The sequence below is a fragment of the Lates calcarifer genome, linkage group LG20 (genome assembly GCF_001640805.2).
Source record: "Lates calcarifer isolate ASB-BC8 linkage group LG20, TLL_Latcal_v3, whole genome shotgun sequence".
Classification (NCBI taxonomy): domain Eukaryota; kingdom Metazoa; phylum Chordata; class Actinopteri; family Centropomidae; genus Lates; species Lates calcarifer.
Window position 1 is genome coordinate 15,177,130 of NC_066852.1, and position 11,617 is coordinate 15,188,746.

The 11,617-nt window shown below is 41.5% G+C and overlaps 2 protein-coding genes across 2 annotated transcripts; one reads left to right on the forward strand and one right to left on the reverse strand.

Annotated features, from left to right (window-relative positions):
- Positions 1–19: 19 nt before the first annotated feature.
- LOC127143696 (trichohyalin) lies at positions 20–4,075 on the reverse strand. The gene is made up of 3 exons (XM_051078708.1): positions 3,959–4,075; positions 1,495–2,863; positions 20–1,353 (listed from the first exon to the last, which is right to left on the reverse strand). The coding sequence occupies exons 2-3, from the start codon at positions 2,573–2,575 to the stop codon at positions 1,103–1,105; spliced, it is 1,332 nt and encodes a 443-aa protein (XP_050934665.1). The 5' UTR covers positions 2,576–2,863; positions 3,959–4,075; the 3' UTR covers positions 20–1,102.
- Positions 4,076–4,934: 859 nt separating this feature from the next.
- Positions 4,935–11,110, forward strand: hepacamb (hepatic and glial cell adhesion molecule b). The gene is made up of 7 exons (XM_018691776.2): positions 4,935–5,154; positions 6,557–6,898; positions 8,640–8,921; positions 9,105–9,198; positions 9,289–9,362; positions 9,467–9,534; positions 10,255–11,110. The coding sequence occupies exons 1-7, from the start codon at positions 5,070–5,072 to the stop codon at positions 10,402–10,404; spliced, it is 1,095 nt and encodes a 364-aa protein (XP_018547292.1). The 5' UTR covers positions 4,935–5,069; the 3' UTR covers positions 10,405–11,110.
- The last annotated feature ends 507 nt before the right edge of the window (positions 11,111–11,617 follow it).

The window sequence follows — 11,617 nt, forward strand, 5'->3', positions numbered from 1 at the left end:
ATTATTATATGTTATTATATATAAAATAGCTATATTAGCCTTTTCTTAACTACTTTAATCTCTGGTTTTGTTTTCTGTTCTTTTATCGTTAAACACTAAGTGATATCTACTCCTGAACGCTGCTATATAAATAAAACCAGCCAGGCTGCATGTTAATGGTCCATGTGGAACCTTACTTCAGTCATTTGAATTATGCTTCTCTCCTGCATGTTTCTCATTACTTTTTAAAAAAATGTTTTTAACCCACCTCCACCCCCCCTCTTTGGAGGACAACTAACTTTATTCTAAATTGCTATTATCATATATATAATAACTATATTAGCCTTTTTCTGTTCTTTTATTGTTAAACATTTTGTGACATCTACTCCTGAACACTGCAACATAAATAAAACCAGCCAGGCTGCATGTTAATGGTCCATGTGGAACCTTACTTCAGTTATTTAAATGACTTTTTTAAAAGATTTAGGATTAATTTTAACCCACCTCCACCCCCCCTCATCGGAGGACAAATAACTTTATTCTAAATTACTATTATTACTTCTGACTACTTTAACCTCTGGTTTAGACTTATTTTCTGATTTGTAATTTGTTTGTGTTTTGGTGTTCTGTTTTGGTGTAATTTCTGCTACATAAATAAAACCAGCCAGTTAATGGTTCATGTGGAACCTTACTTCAGTAATTTGAATTACTTTTTAAAATTTAATTTTAACCCGCCACCACCCCCCCTCATCGGAGGACAAATAACTTTATTCTAGAAATGATGTTTTCCTTTTCTAAATACTTAAATCCTACTTTGAAATGAGTTAAACCTAAAGAATTACATTAAGTGATCTGTTTTGTTCAGTTCAGATAACATTACTTTATATTATATATACTTTTAATTTAAATATTAAGTAAATATTAAATAGTAAGTAATACAGTATTGATTATATTACTACTGGCTGGTTACTACTAATAAAATTAATATTAATACATTGAATTCAAATAACATTGTTTGGCTATGTTGTAGCACATTAAATTGTGCTGCCTAACATTACTGTTATAATCTATCCTATTTTTTTGTGCTGACCTATATATTTTTCTAATCTATGTCCTGTGGATTTTAGTCAGAGTCAGTTTGCACAGAAACACCAAGAAGAGCCAAATTAAAAGAAGTGTACCCCCTAAAGAATCCCGTCACCATCCGTGAGAAGAGGCCAGCTCTCCACTCCTCGTCCTCCTGATCCATCCTCGCCCTCAGCTTCTCCCTCTTGCGCTGGATCTTTTCCTCCGTCTTCTGTTGCTTCCTCAGCAGCATCCTCCTCTTCCCCTGTTGCCTCCATGTCCGGATCTCCTTCACCTCAGGCGTGTCGTCTGAAACAGACAGAATATCAAAGTGTCAGCGTTAGAAACATGTGAATCTGACATCTTAATAAAAACACTCAAAGTGACCATTTGACTACAGGAAGCAACACGTGTCTGAAATACATTCAGTAAATAAGCTGAGTTTCTTACCACCAGTACAAATGGCCTCCTCCTTCTGGTAGGTCTTGGAGATGGCCTTGGTGAGCTGGTCCCTCTGGTGCTCCAGGTACCGGATCCTCAGGTTCGAGACGAGGCCCCTCTTCAGATGAGCTGCAGTCCTTCCTGTGTCCTCCTCCTGTTGGTCTCCCTCATTCCCCTCCTCCCTCTCCCTCTCCCTCTCCTGCCTCTCTCTCTCCTCCCTCTCCCTCTCTTCCTGCTCCTGTCTCTCCCTCTCCTGTCTCTCCCTCTCCTGTCTCTCCCTCTCCTCCCTCTCTCTCTCCTGCCTCTCCCTCTCCTGCCTCTCTCTCTCCTCCTGCTCCTGTCTCTCCCTCTCCTCCCTCTCCCTCTCCTGCCTCTCTCTCTCCTCCTGCTCCTGTCTCTCTCTCTCCTCCCTCTCCCTCTCCTGCCTCTCTCTCTCCTCCCTCCTCCTCCTCCTCCTCTCCATCCTCTCCTGTCTCTCTCTCTCCTCTCTCTCCCTCTCCTCCCGCTCCTGTCTCTCCCTCTCCTCCCTCTCCCTCTCCTCCTGCTCCCGTCTCTTCCTTTCCTCCCTCCTCCTCCTCTTCTCTATCCTCTCCTCCCTCTCCCTCTCCCTCTCCTGCCTCTCCCTCTTCTCCTGCTCCTGTCTCTTCCTTTCCTTCCTCCTCCTCCTCCTCCTCTCTATCCTCTCCTCCCTCTCCCTCTCCTCCTGCTCCTGTCTCTCCCTCTCCCTCTCCTCCTGCTCCTGTCTTTTTCTCTCCTCCCTCCTCCTCCTCCTCTCCATCCTCTCCTGCCTCTCTCTCTCCTCCTTCTCCCTCTCTTCCTGCTCCTGTCTCTTCCCCTCCTCCCTCTCCTCTTGCTCCTGTCTCTTTCTCTCCTCCCTCCTCCTCCTCCTCCTCCGCCTCCTCCTCTCCATCCTCTCCTGCCTCTCTCTCTCCTCCCTCTCTCTCTCCTCCCTCTCCCTCTCCTCCTGCTCCTGTCTCTTTCTCTCCTCCCTCCTCCTCCTCCTCCTCTCCCTCTCCCTCCTCCTCCTCTCTATCTTCTCCTCCCTCTCTCTCTCCTGCCTCACTCTCTCCTCCACCCTCCTCTTCTCCATCCTCTCCTCCCTCTCTCTCTCTCTCTCTCTCCCCTCCTGCTCCTTCCTCTCTTTCCTCCCCCTCCTCCTCTTTTACACCCTCTACAGTCTTTCAACTCACCCCTGCTCCTCTCTCTCTCTCCTCCTGCTCCTCTCTCTGTCTCTCTCTCTCCTCCTGCTTTGCTCTCTCTCTCTCTCTCTCCTTTTCAGTCCTCCACAGTCTTTCTCTGCTCTCCTTGCTGTTTTTCTCTCTCTGTCCACTCTGTAGTTCTTGCTCTGTCGCTTGGTTTGTTTGCACTTGTCAGAATTCTGAAAGATAAATGAATAGCACGGCTTTAATACAATTGCAAAATACATTTCAAGTAGACCCTCATTACGTTTTAGACAACAGCCACCAAAAGAATACTCCAAGATTTATAACAACATACATACGCAGACAACCATTCACACCTGCGGCCAATTTAGAGTCACCAATTAACAGAAGCTGCATGTCTTTGTACTGCGTGAGGAAGCCGGAGTACCCGGAGAGAACCCACGCAGGCACACAGAGAACATGCAGACACGCGGCTACACACACACGCGCTCCGGGTGTACCGGGGTTCTAACATGGAACTTTGGACCATGGAGCCGCGCTGGGCTCAAAAGATGCACATTCCGGGCATATTACAAAAAATGCGATCAATAACACATTATTAATTATTTTTAAAAATTGTAACCAAATAAATGTGTACAAGAACAGAAAAAATAATAGATTGACTCTTAATTACTTTTCGTCATTAGCAAAATGATTCTGAGACCTTCGAAACTTTTACACCCACACACGTTGCATTGTTAGTATTAAACACTTGTAGAAAGCAAACGAAATATTGCACAACTATAGCATCGAGCCTGCTGTCCTGACCATTAACAGCTAACGTCTCGGTAAATGCACTCCAGAGGTATCGTCCTCTTAGTTCCTCTAAAGTTCACACCCCCTCACCCCCACCCCCCATCAACCAAAAACTCTCAAACCCCGGTGGCCCCCTAGTTTGCCCAGGGAGAACCGCCTCCGTTCACCCTGCGCACCTGCATCTATGCTAGTCAACAGCTACCGAGCTAACCGGAGGGTCTTCAATGAACACAACTACAGTAAATATCAAGACTCCTAATAAGTAAGTCTTTCGTTAGCATTACTAAAAAAAACAACGTTATTAACATCACTGTAACGTTTCAATAGCACATAGTTGTGTATTGTTCAACATTGTTAACTAAAATTTATGTAATGGAAATAATAAGGCAATAAAAATATTTATGACACAGTAGTTTTTCAAAGAAAATAGTTAGCCAAGACGCTAATGCTAATACTAGCAAACAAAGCTAAGTTAGCCAAGCATAGCAGGGAGTTTAGAATGACAGTTGGCTTACCTCCAAAGATCTTGGTGAAAGGGACGGTTCTGAGCTCTGCCTCTGTATTTATACTGCGCCAACATTCTGGAATTCGGTTGCTATGAATGATCAGCACCTGCTTTGTTGATGCTGTGATGTGACCAGACCTGAGAGTAGAAGTTGGTTGCTATGCACACAATGTCTGATTCTATTAATTTCTTATCATCAATATATCTTTACTTTATGGTTATATAGACTACTTCTTATGACCAGTGTTGTTCACACATATTTTGCACTTGTACTAGGAAATAGAAAACACTAATAAATAACAATTGCAAGTATAATATAGAAATATAGGGATTTTGATGACCAGATTGTTTAAAAATATTTTTATATTTTAAGATCCTTGACATGTTTTAAGACAAAAACAATGATTTATGTTTAATATTCAATTACTCACTCAAGTGGAAATTCAGACTATAAATATAAGAAAGAATAAGAAACCACAGGGAAGGTAACATGGTGCTATCTCTTAAAAGTGACAGTGCTAATGTACCTTCAGATGGCTTTATTTTAATTTCTGTCAGTCGTAATGTCTAATCATAACATTTTTGGAGTATCAAATGTGTAATAAAATATTAGCCTGAGCCCTGTTAGTGAATACTGTAGGTTCTCCTATATACATGGAGAGGGAGGTGTATTCAGTTGGTTGCAATCTGCAACCTCATCACTAGATGGCACTAAATCCTACACACTGGTCCTTTAATTACCCTACAACCTTTCCTCAGTTGGTTCCTCCACTATGGATGATGAACAAGCAAAATCATGTTTGTTAAAGCAACACTGATACACTCATATTGTGGGGTAATGAACACTGAAGCATCTCACGATTGTGTTAAAGCTTTTGTTCATTTGTCTTTTAAATGAATATGGGCCTATCACATACTGTTGCGATAAAAACATAAAGCTAACTAAACATACAAAACGGACATCCAGACACATACACTTTTGTCCTGTGTCTGCAGTGGCTTGTGAGAACAGCATGTACTCAGTCCCTACAGAGCCTGAATGACTGACTGTGTTCTCCGTCCTGCCCAGAGTCACAGACTATGCTGGTCGTCTGGGAGGAAAACAAAGCTTGAGACCCAAGATGAAGGCGGAGAAGGAGGCTCCTCCACGAGCCAAAATAATTTCAGAAATTTTCTTGTTCATGTCTCTTGGTTTCTTCAATTCAGGTATGTCCCATTTTCTCCTTTAATTTGCTATAAAATTGCAGTAATATTGCTTTATAAGAATGCCCCATCTAACTGGTCTTACGCTAAATAGATAACATAGTTTTGCCTCAGAATAGTCCGATGTTTCACCTGCATGATTATGAAATGTCTCTGAAAGTGCACTGTAGTAAAAACTGCTAAACGAAGTCTGATTACTGTTTAAGTTTGTTTTTTTTAACAAAAAGTTTGTTTTAGTACGAGGGAATGACAGTTACAGTTTGCAAGTATAATTTTCGAATTAACACTATGTCTCTTACTAATTCAGTTTTGCTCAACACCAACTACAACTTATAAGTGTAATCTGCAGTTCCTGAGTCAGCTTATCCACTAAAATGGGTGTTGGAAGAAAAAGACAATAACAGGAGCTAACTTTCTGGTGATTTTAAAGTTGCCTAATTAGTACAAATACAAATAGAGCACATACAGGGTTTGACACAATATGATAAGATCAGAGGTTTGTGGTAATTTCTGCACTGTTTTGCATAATATTGTAACATGTATAACATTGCACTGTCACCATCAGTGATGGCATCAGAAAAAGGGTTGAATTGACAACTTTCCAAAAACTGAACATAATAGACATCACAAAGATAGTATTTGTTGTTGGGGTATTCGATTGCATCAGACTGAGTGGGCGCTTTTACAGTCTTGTGCCCACCCTTTGTAAGTAATACAGTAATTGTGCCTGCAGGCTGTAGGACAACCAGTGTTCTCAGATGTTTACTTATTCTCAGCCGTGACTGTGTCTCATCCCTGTCCTGCTATTGTTGTGGCTAGCACCAGAGTCACTGAGTTGCTCTGTTTCTGCAAAGCTAGCATGGCATCTGGATTGCTCCCAGTGCTCTTTTCATGAACTGCCAAGAAGGAAATTTGAACAAACAATCCTCACTTTTGTTGGCTCATGCTGGCCCATCCCGAGGACTGACAGCTGTTTCCATGGTAATGTGGATCTGCCATGCAAACTGGCCCCAGTGTACAGCAATGATGGGGCGTGATGCCCACACTAGCCTTTGGTTAACTACTGTATCACTCACTGTAGTTAAAAAAACACCGAGATGCACAGAAAATAGTGAAGACTCACAGTGAGAACTGTTAATAATGATTATTCCACAGCCCTGTAGCCCTGTCTATTGTAACAGGCAGGTTGTATGTTGCATGGTATTACATTATACTGACAGGTGTTTCTATAATTTGTCCTGTCCCATAGCTACTGCTCTGCTTTTCACAATAAGAGGTAAACTCACTGTGGTACCATTGAACCTATAAACGTTAAGCTATGTTAGAACAGATAGATATGAAGATATTAAGTAGATATGAAAAATAGAATCTAACATAGGAACCTCTCCTCTGTGTTTCTCTTCAGCTGAGGTACTGGCGGTAAATATGACTATCCCCAACACCCTCATCAGAGGTACAGCAGGAGGAGAGGCCCTTCTGTCTGTACGCTACAGTAGTTTCAGCCCCGACCTGCCGGTCATCAAGTGGCAGCTCCAGAGGGAAAAGTCTGTCACTGTTGTCCAGTCGATTGGAACTGACATCATTGGGACTCTGAGGCCTGAGTATCGTGACCGCATTCTGGTATTTGAGAACGGGACCCTGCTTCTCCACAACCTCAGACTCTCTGATGACGGAACTTATGACGTGGAGATCTCCATCACGGATGATACCTTCACAGGCGAGGGCAGCATCACACTCACTGTGGATGGTAGGAGGACAAGTTCTGTTACGATTCTGTGTGGGTAATTTAAGGATACGATTACATCTCATTCACTTTAGTTTGCACCTGTGTTTTAAGAAACATACATCTGTCTGACAGATTTGAAACACTTACTCTGCACTAATGGGCAGTTAATATAACACAATGTCTGACTCTTTAGCCAGTACAGTCCCTGACCCTCAATAATTACTTCACCAGTGATGTGTTTATGGTGGCAAATTGAGCATAATTAACTCACCAATCTGGCAGACTGTGGAAATATACATATTGAAGGAGAATTTATCATAATTGCTGCAGCATGAGCTTTCTTCCTATGGTTGAAGCTATTCATTGTTATAGACCTCCAGATTACCTGGATGGATATGAGTGACTGTTGAAATTTGGTGCTAAAAACTGTCCATTAATAAAACTGCATTAATGAAGACAGGCACAAAAAAGCTACATTTCCTCCCGTTCGTCGCAGCCCACCTGTCATGTCATTGTTCCCCACTTTGGCCGGCAGGTGTTTTCAATTTGGCACCTACACCTGGAGTCATGCTGGTAATTACATCAGAGCTTGTTATGTAGCTCTGTAGGACTGAAACTCACTTAAATGCAGTGCAGGCAGCTCATGCAGCAACAGGTGTGGCAGTGGATGTCTTGTGGAGATGTGATTGTAAACTTACATTTTTTTTCCCACAGTGTATAAGTGTAGGCAGAGACACTACAGAGCATTTTGTAACGAGATTCAGCCATTACAAGCCATGTGAGATATGTTGTTTTTGGTATGTTGTTTATGATGCTGTTGGTCAGTATGTGTCAGCATAAGCAGTATGTGCTGTTTTGCAAAACTGAAACTGGCAGCATGGTGCCAGTTAGATCATTTATCAGTGATGATCAATGATCATTTATCGTCAGCACCCTGTATATTAAAACTTCTTGTGGCTCATGCTCACCTCTAAACTCTGCAGCAAGGACAGATCCCCATGGGCAAGGATGTTTGTGGGTAATAGCTCATGATGTGTTGCAGCTCACGCTACAAGAAAGCACCTCCTGATATGTTGCAGTTCAGTGGTGTATGTAATAGTGGCAGAATGGCATCAGCCCTGCCCACATAGAAGCCTGAGTGAAGGTCACCTGTATCCTGAGGAAGAGTAGGAGGGAAAAACAATGTTCCACAGGAGCCAGTCTGTGTCAAGGAAACTCTTTCTTCCTACTCTACTGCAGAGAATGCAGTCTGCTGCCAACTGGTGCCGTAAAAGTTTTAAAAGGCTTTTTAGAGTCACCTGCAATACATTAATGTGCAATGTTTCCATCAGCCAAACGTCATGAGTTTCCAAATATCATTACCTCAATATAAGTATTTGTATCATAAAAAATGTCCTTAATTGAGTGTCAAAACTTGAAACTTGCAAAACAGTTACTTGGTTCTTCCTCTGTCTTATATTTTATAGCACCCTTCATAGCACTCCATTCTAAAACCAAACCAGTAAAACAGCCAGGTCAATGTTATCACCTGATATTATCACAGATTTGGTATCTGCATATACAGTATGTTGGATGATTAGTATAATTAAGACATTAGAAATTAGTTGTTTGTTGTTCTTAAGAATTAAGAGTTAGAGTAATTATTTTGTTTTTGCTGTAATGTGGTTTAGACCTCAGGATCACCATATATACCGCATCAAACTCTTTTTTGTCTATTTACAAATTAAAAAAAACATTGTTTCAACTGTCGCCCTTTTTCTAGAACCCATATCCAGGCCATATATCCACATGGAGTCTTCATCAGTGCTGGAGCTCAGCGAAAACGTCATCCTCAACTGCTCCCATGACAATGGAACCAGGACGACATACAGGTGGTTCAAGGGAGGAAAGCCCCAGAACAACGAGACAAGATTCGTGTTGTCACCTGACTCGAAGCTCTTGACCATCACACGGGTGTTGATGGCAGATGATGACATCTACACCTGCACAGTGGAGAATCCTGTGGGCAACATGACAAGCCTGCCCATCAGACTGACTGTCTACAGTATGTGATACTGTCTTAGTATTAGAAGCACAGTTTCAGTTTTCATATTTCAACAATTCAATAAGATCTGAAAGTTAAAATGGTAATAAATGATTATTAGAAAAGGCAGTTTCTTCTGCATAATGAATAGTTTCTGTAACAAATGTCATCAGCTGCATCTCCTGATCTTGAATATCCTACCAGGAAGAAGTTCCCTCTATATCATCCTTTCCACTGGGGGTATCTTCCTCCTCATCACCTTGGTAACAATATGTGCCTGCTGGACGCCTTCTAAAAAGTAAGAATTGTTATTAGGTGTTCGAATCAACTAATCGAATCAACTCTAAATAGTGCAAGAAACTAACTGATATCATTTCGTCTTTTTTAGGTCAAGACATCCACCTAGAAAGCCTCTCACTAGGTTTTATGACCATTCTTATCACTCCCCAGTCAATAACAGAGGTATGGTGTTATACTTGATATAATCTGATGTGTCTGGAGTAACCCTATTGAAAAACCAGGTGATGAATGTGAATGACTGTTCAGTGTTTTGTGCTTTGCCACAGATGATGTGCTTCCAAAAACTGAGCATAATGGAGTAGCTGTGACATCACTTTACATCCTGCAGCAAAAGGTAAATCTCTTCATCACTCTGATTTTATTCCATTCTTTGTCTCACAAAAGGCAGCAAGACTTCATTCAAGGTTCATTAGACATTACATTACAGACAGCATAGCTGTTTTTATATGACGCTATCAATGTTGGGACTAAAAAGTCTGTCCTGGGAGTGGTAATACATCTCATTGAAATCAGAGGGGAGTTATTCTTCTGGGAGGTGGAATGTGCTCAGTAAAATTCATGGCATGGCAATCACATCGTCTCACAAATTACACACAGAGGCGAAGCAGCTGCTGTAGCAGTTTACAGTGCAGCCAGACAAGCTGTGGGCTGAGATGATTGATTGTATCACATTGTTTTAATAAAGGAGACAGTCATACAGCTGAAAAACCCACGTCTGGCAACGCCATGATGCAAACTCTGATGGCATGATGGAAGTATGCTGGTTTGCACAGACCACAGACAGAACCACTCCCCTCCCTCTGCAGAGTTTACGTCTCTGTGGCTCCTGTCTCTGTAGTGGACAGTAGAGGGCTGTGTGTCAGCTGCCTGTTCACCTGCAGAAAGATCAGCAACAGTCCAGGTCCTCTGCTCACTGAGCACCTGACCAATTATCATTCTCACAGCGTTGGCTCAGCAAACTAAGACTCCAACCCTACCCCCATAAATACTGTCATAGTAAATTATCTTTGTTAACAGAGAATGTTATTTGGACTGAAGTTGTTCTATTTTGCAGGAGCCCTCCATGGATGACTCATCCAGCAACAGTATTGGATCTCCTTCTGAACTTGACAACCCTCCATGCTACTCCAGCTACCCCAAGTATACTGGTTCCCTTACTCGGTCCCCTGGGTCCCCTGTGCGCTCCTCCCACAGGTACACCTGAAAGCCCATCACTTTAAACTCTCGACATCACAGCAGCTGGGAGGTCAGACCATCCCACTGTGTACTTCTCCTGATGGCAACTTCCTGCACATCTGCCCAGAGTTTGGGAAAGATTCCAGACCCATTACTGCCTGTTGATATTATTAAAGTAAAACATAACTTAAATAGCAGTTGCTTTTAAGGTTAGAGGCACAGCCTGTAGGAAAATGTGAAGGCAGTGTGATATCAGACAAGTTTTTAAATGGCACTGAGGTCTGTACCTGGGTTCACACACACCACCATTATCGCTGGTTCCCACAATAACAAAATCCAAAGTTTGGGAAATGGCATGGAGTCTTCATGAAGCATCAGTGAGGTTGGTAAAATGCAATTGTCAAATTGTTGTGTAATGAAGGGAATGTCAATTAAAGTAAACATAGAGGGTAGGCTTTATTGTTTGTAAATGTTTATTATCAATAAATTTTTTTAAAAACATAAAACAAAAAGCCTTAGTTAGCTTTAGTTATTCTACAGTGTTGTGTGTGTGTATGTACAGCAATTACTTTGTATTATTTTGTGATTACTATTTTAGTTCATTTAGATTTAATAGTATTTTCATTTTGTCAATGAGAAGAAAATGACGCTATGCTGATGAAGGGGCCACGGTAAATAAATTTTATACAAACTTTAATAAAATGTGAAATTCTCAAAATAAAGAGTGACATGAATGTTTCCTGTCCTTCTTCAACTGTACTCCTTCTGTCTTTACACCCTTTAAACTGATTCTTTTGGTTCAATATTTTTTATTTTTCACATGCTTAAAATCTAAGTGGCAATGTCACAACAATTAAGGAGCGTCTTTATAGTCTTTATTCTTAATTCTAACCTCTTACAGCCTGTATTTAGCTGTATACAAGGTTACCTTTACCTGTTGGAGCCCCTCTGTTCATTATGTATGAATCGTCATTATGTGCAGGGCAAACAGCATGCTGTATGTGACAGCGTCATTATTTCTGTGACAGTTTTATTTCCAGCAATAAAAGGCTACATCATTTCTTAAAACAGCAGGGCTCTCACAAACATAACAGGAGCAAATGGTACTCTAATACACTTGGTGTTGTACTGAGTATTTGGCAGAAGGACCAGCATGTGAGACTGACTCAAAATAAACTGGTGTTACTTCATGATAATAATGTCACCTAGTACAGTAGTGTGGCTCACTGATGTTTCTAATA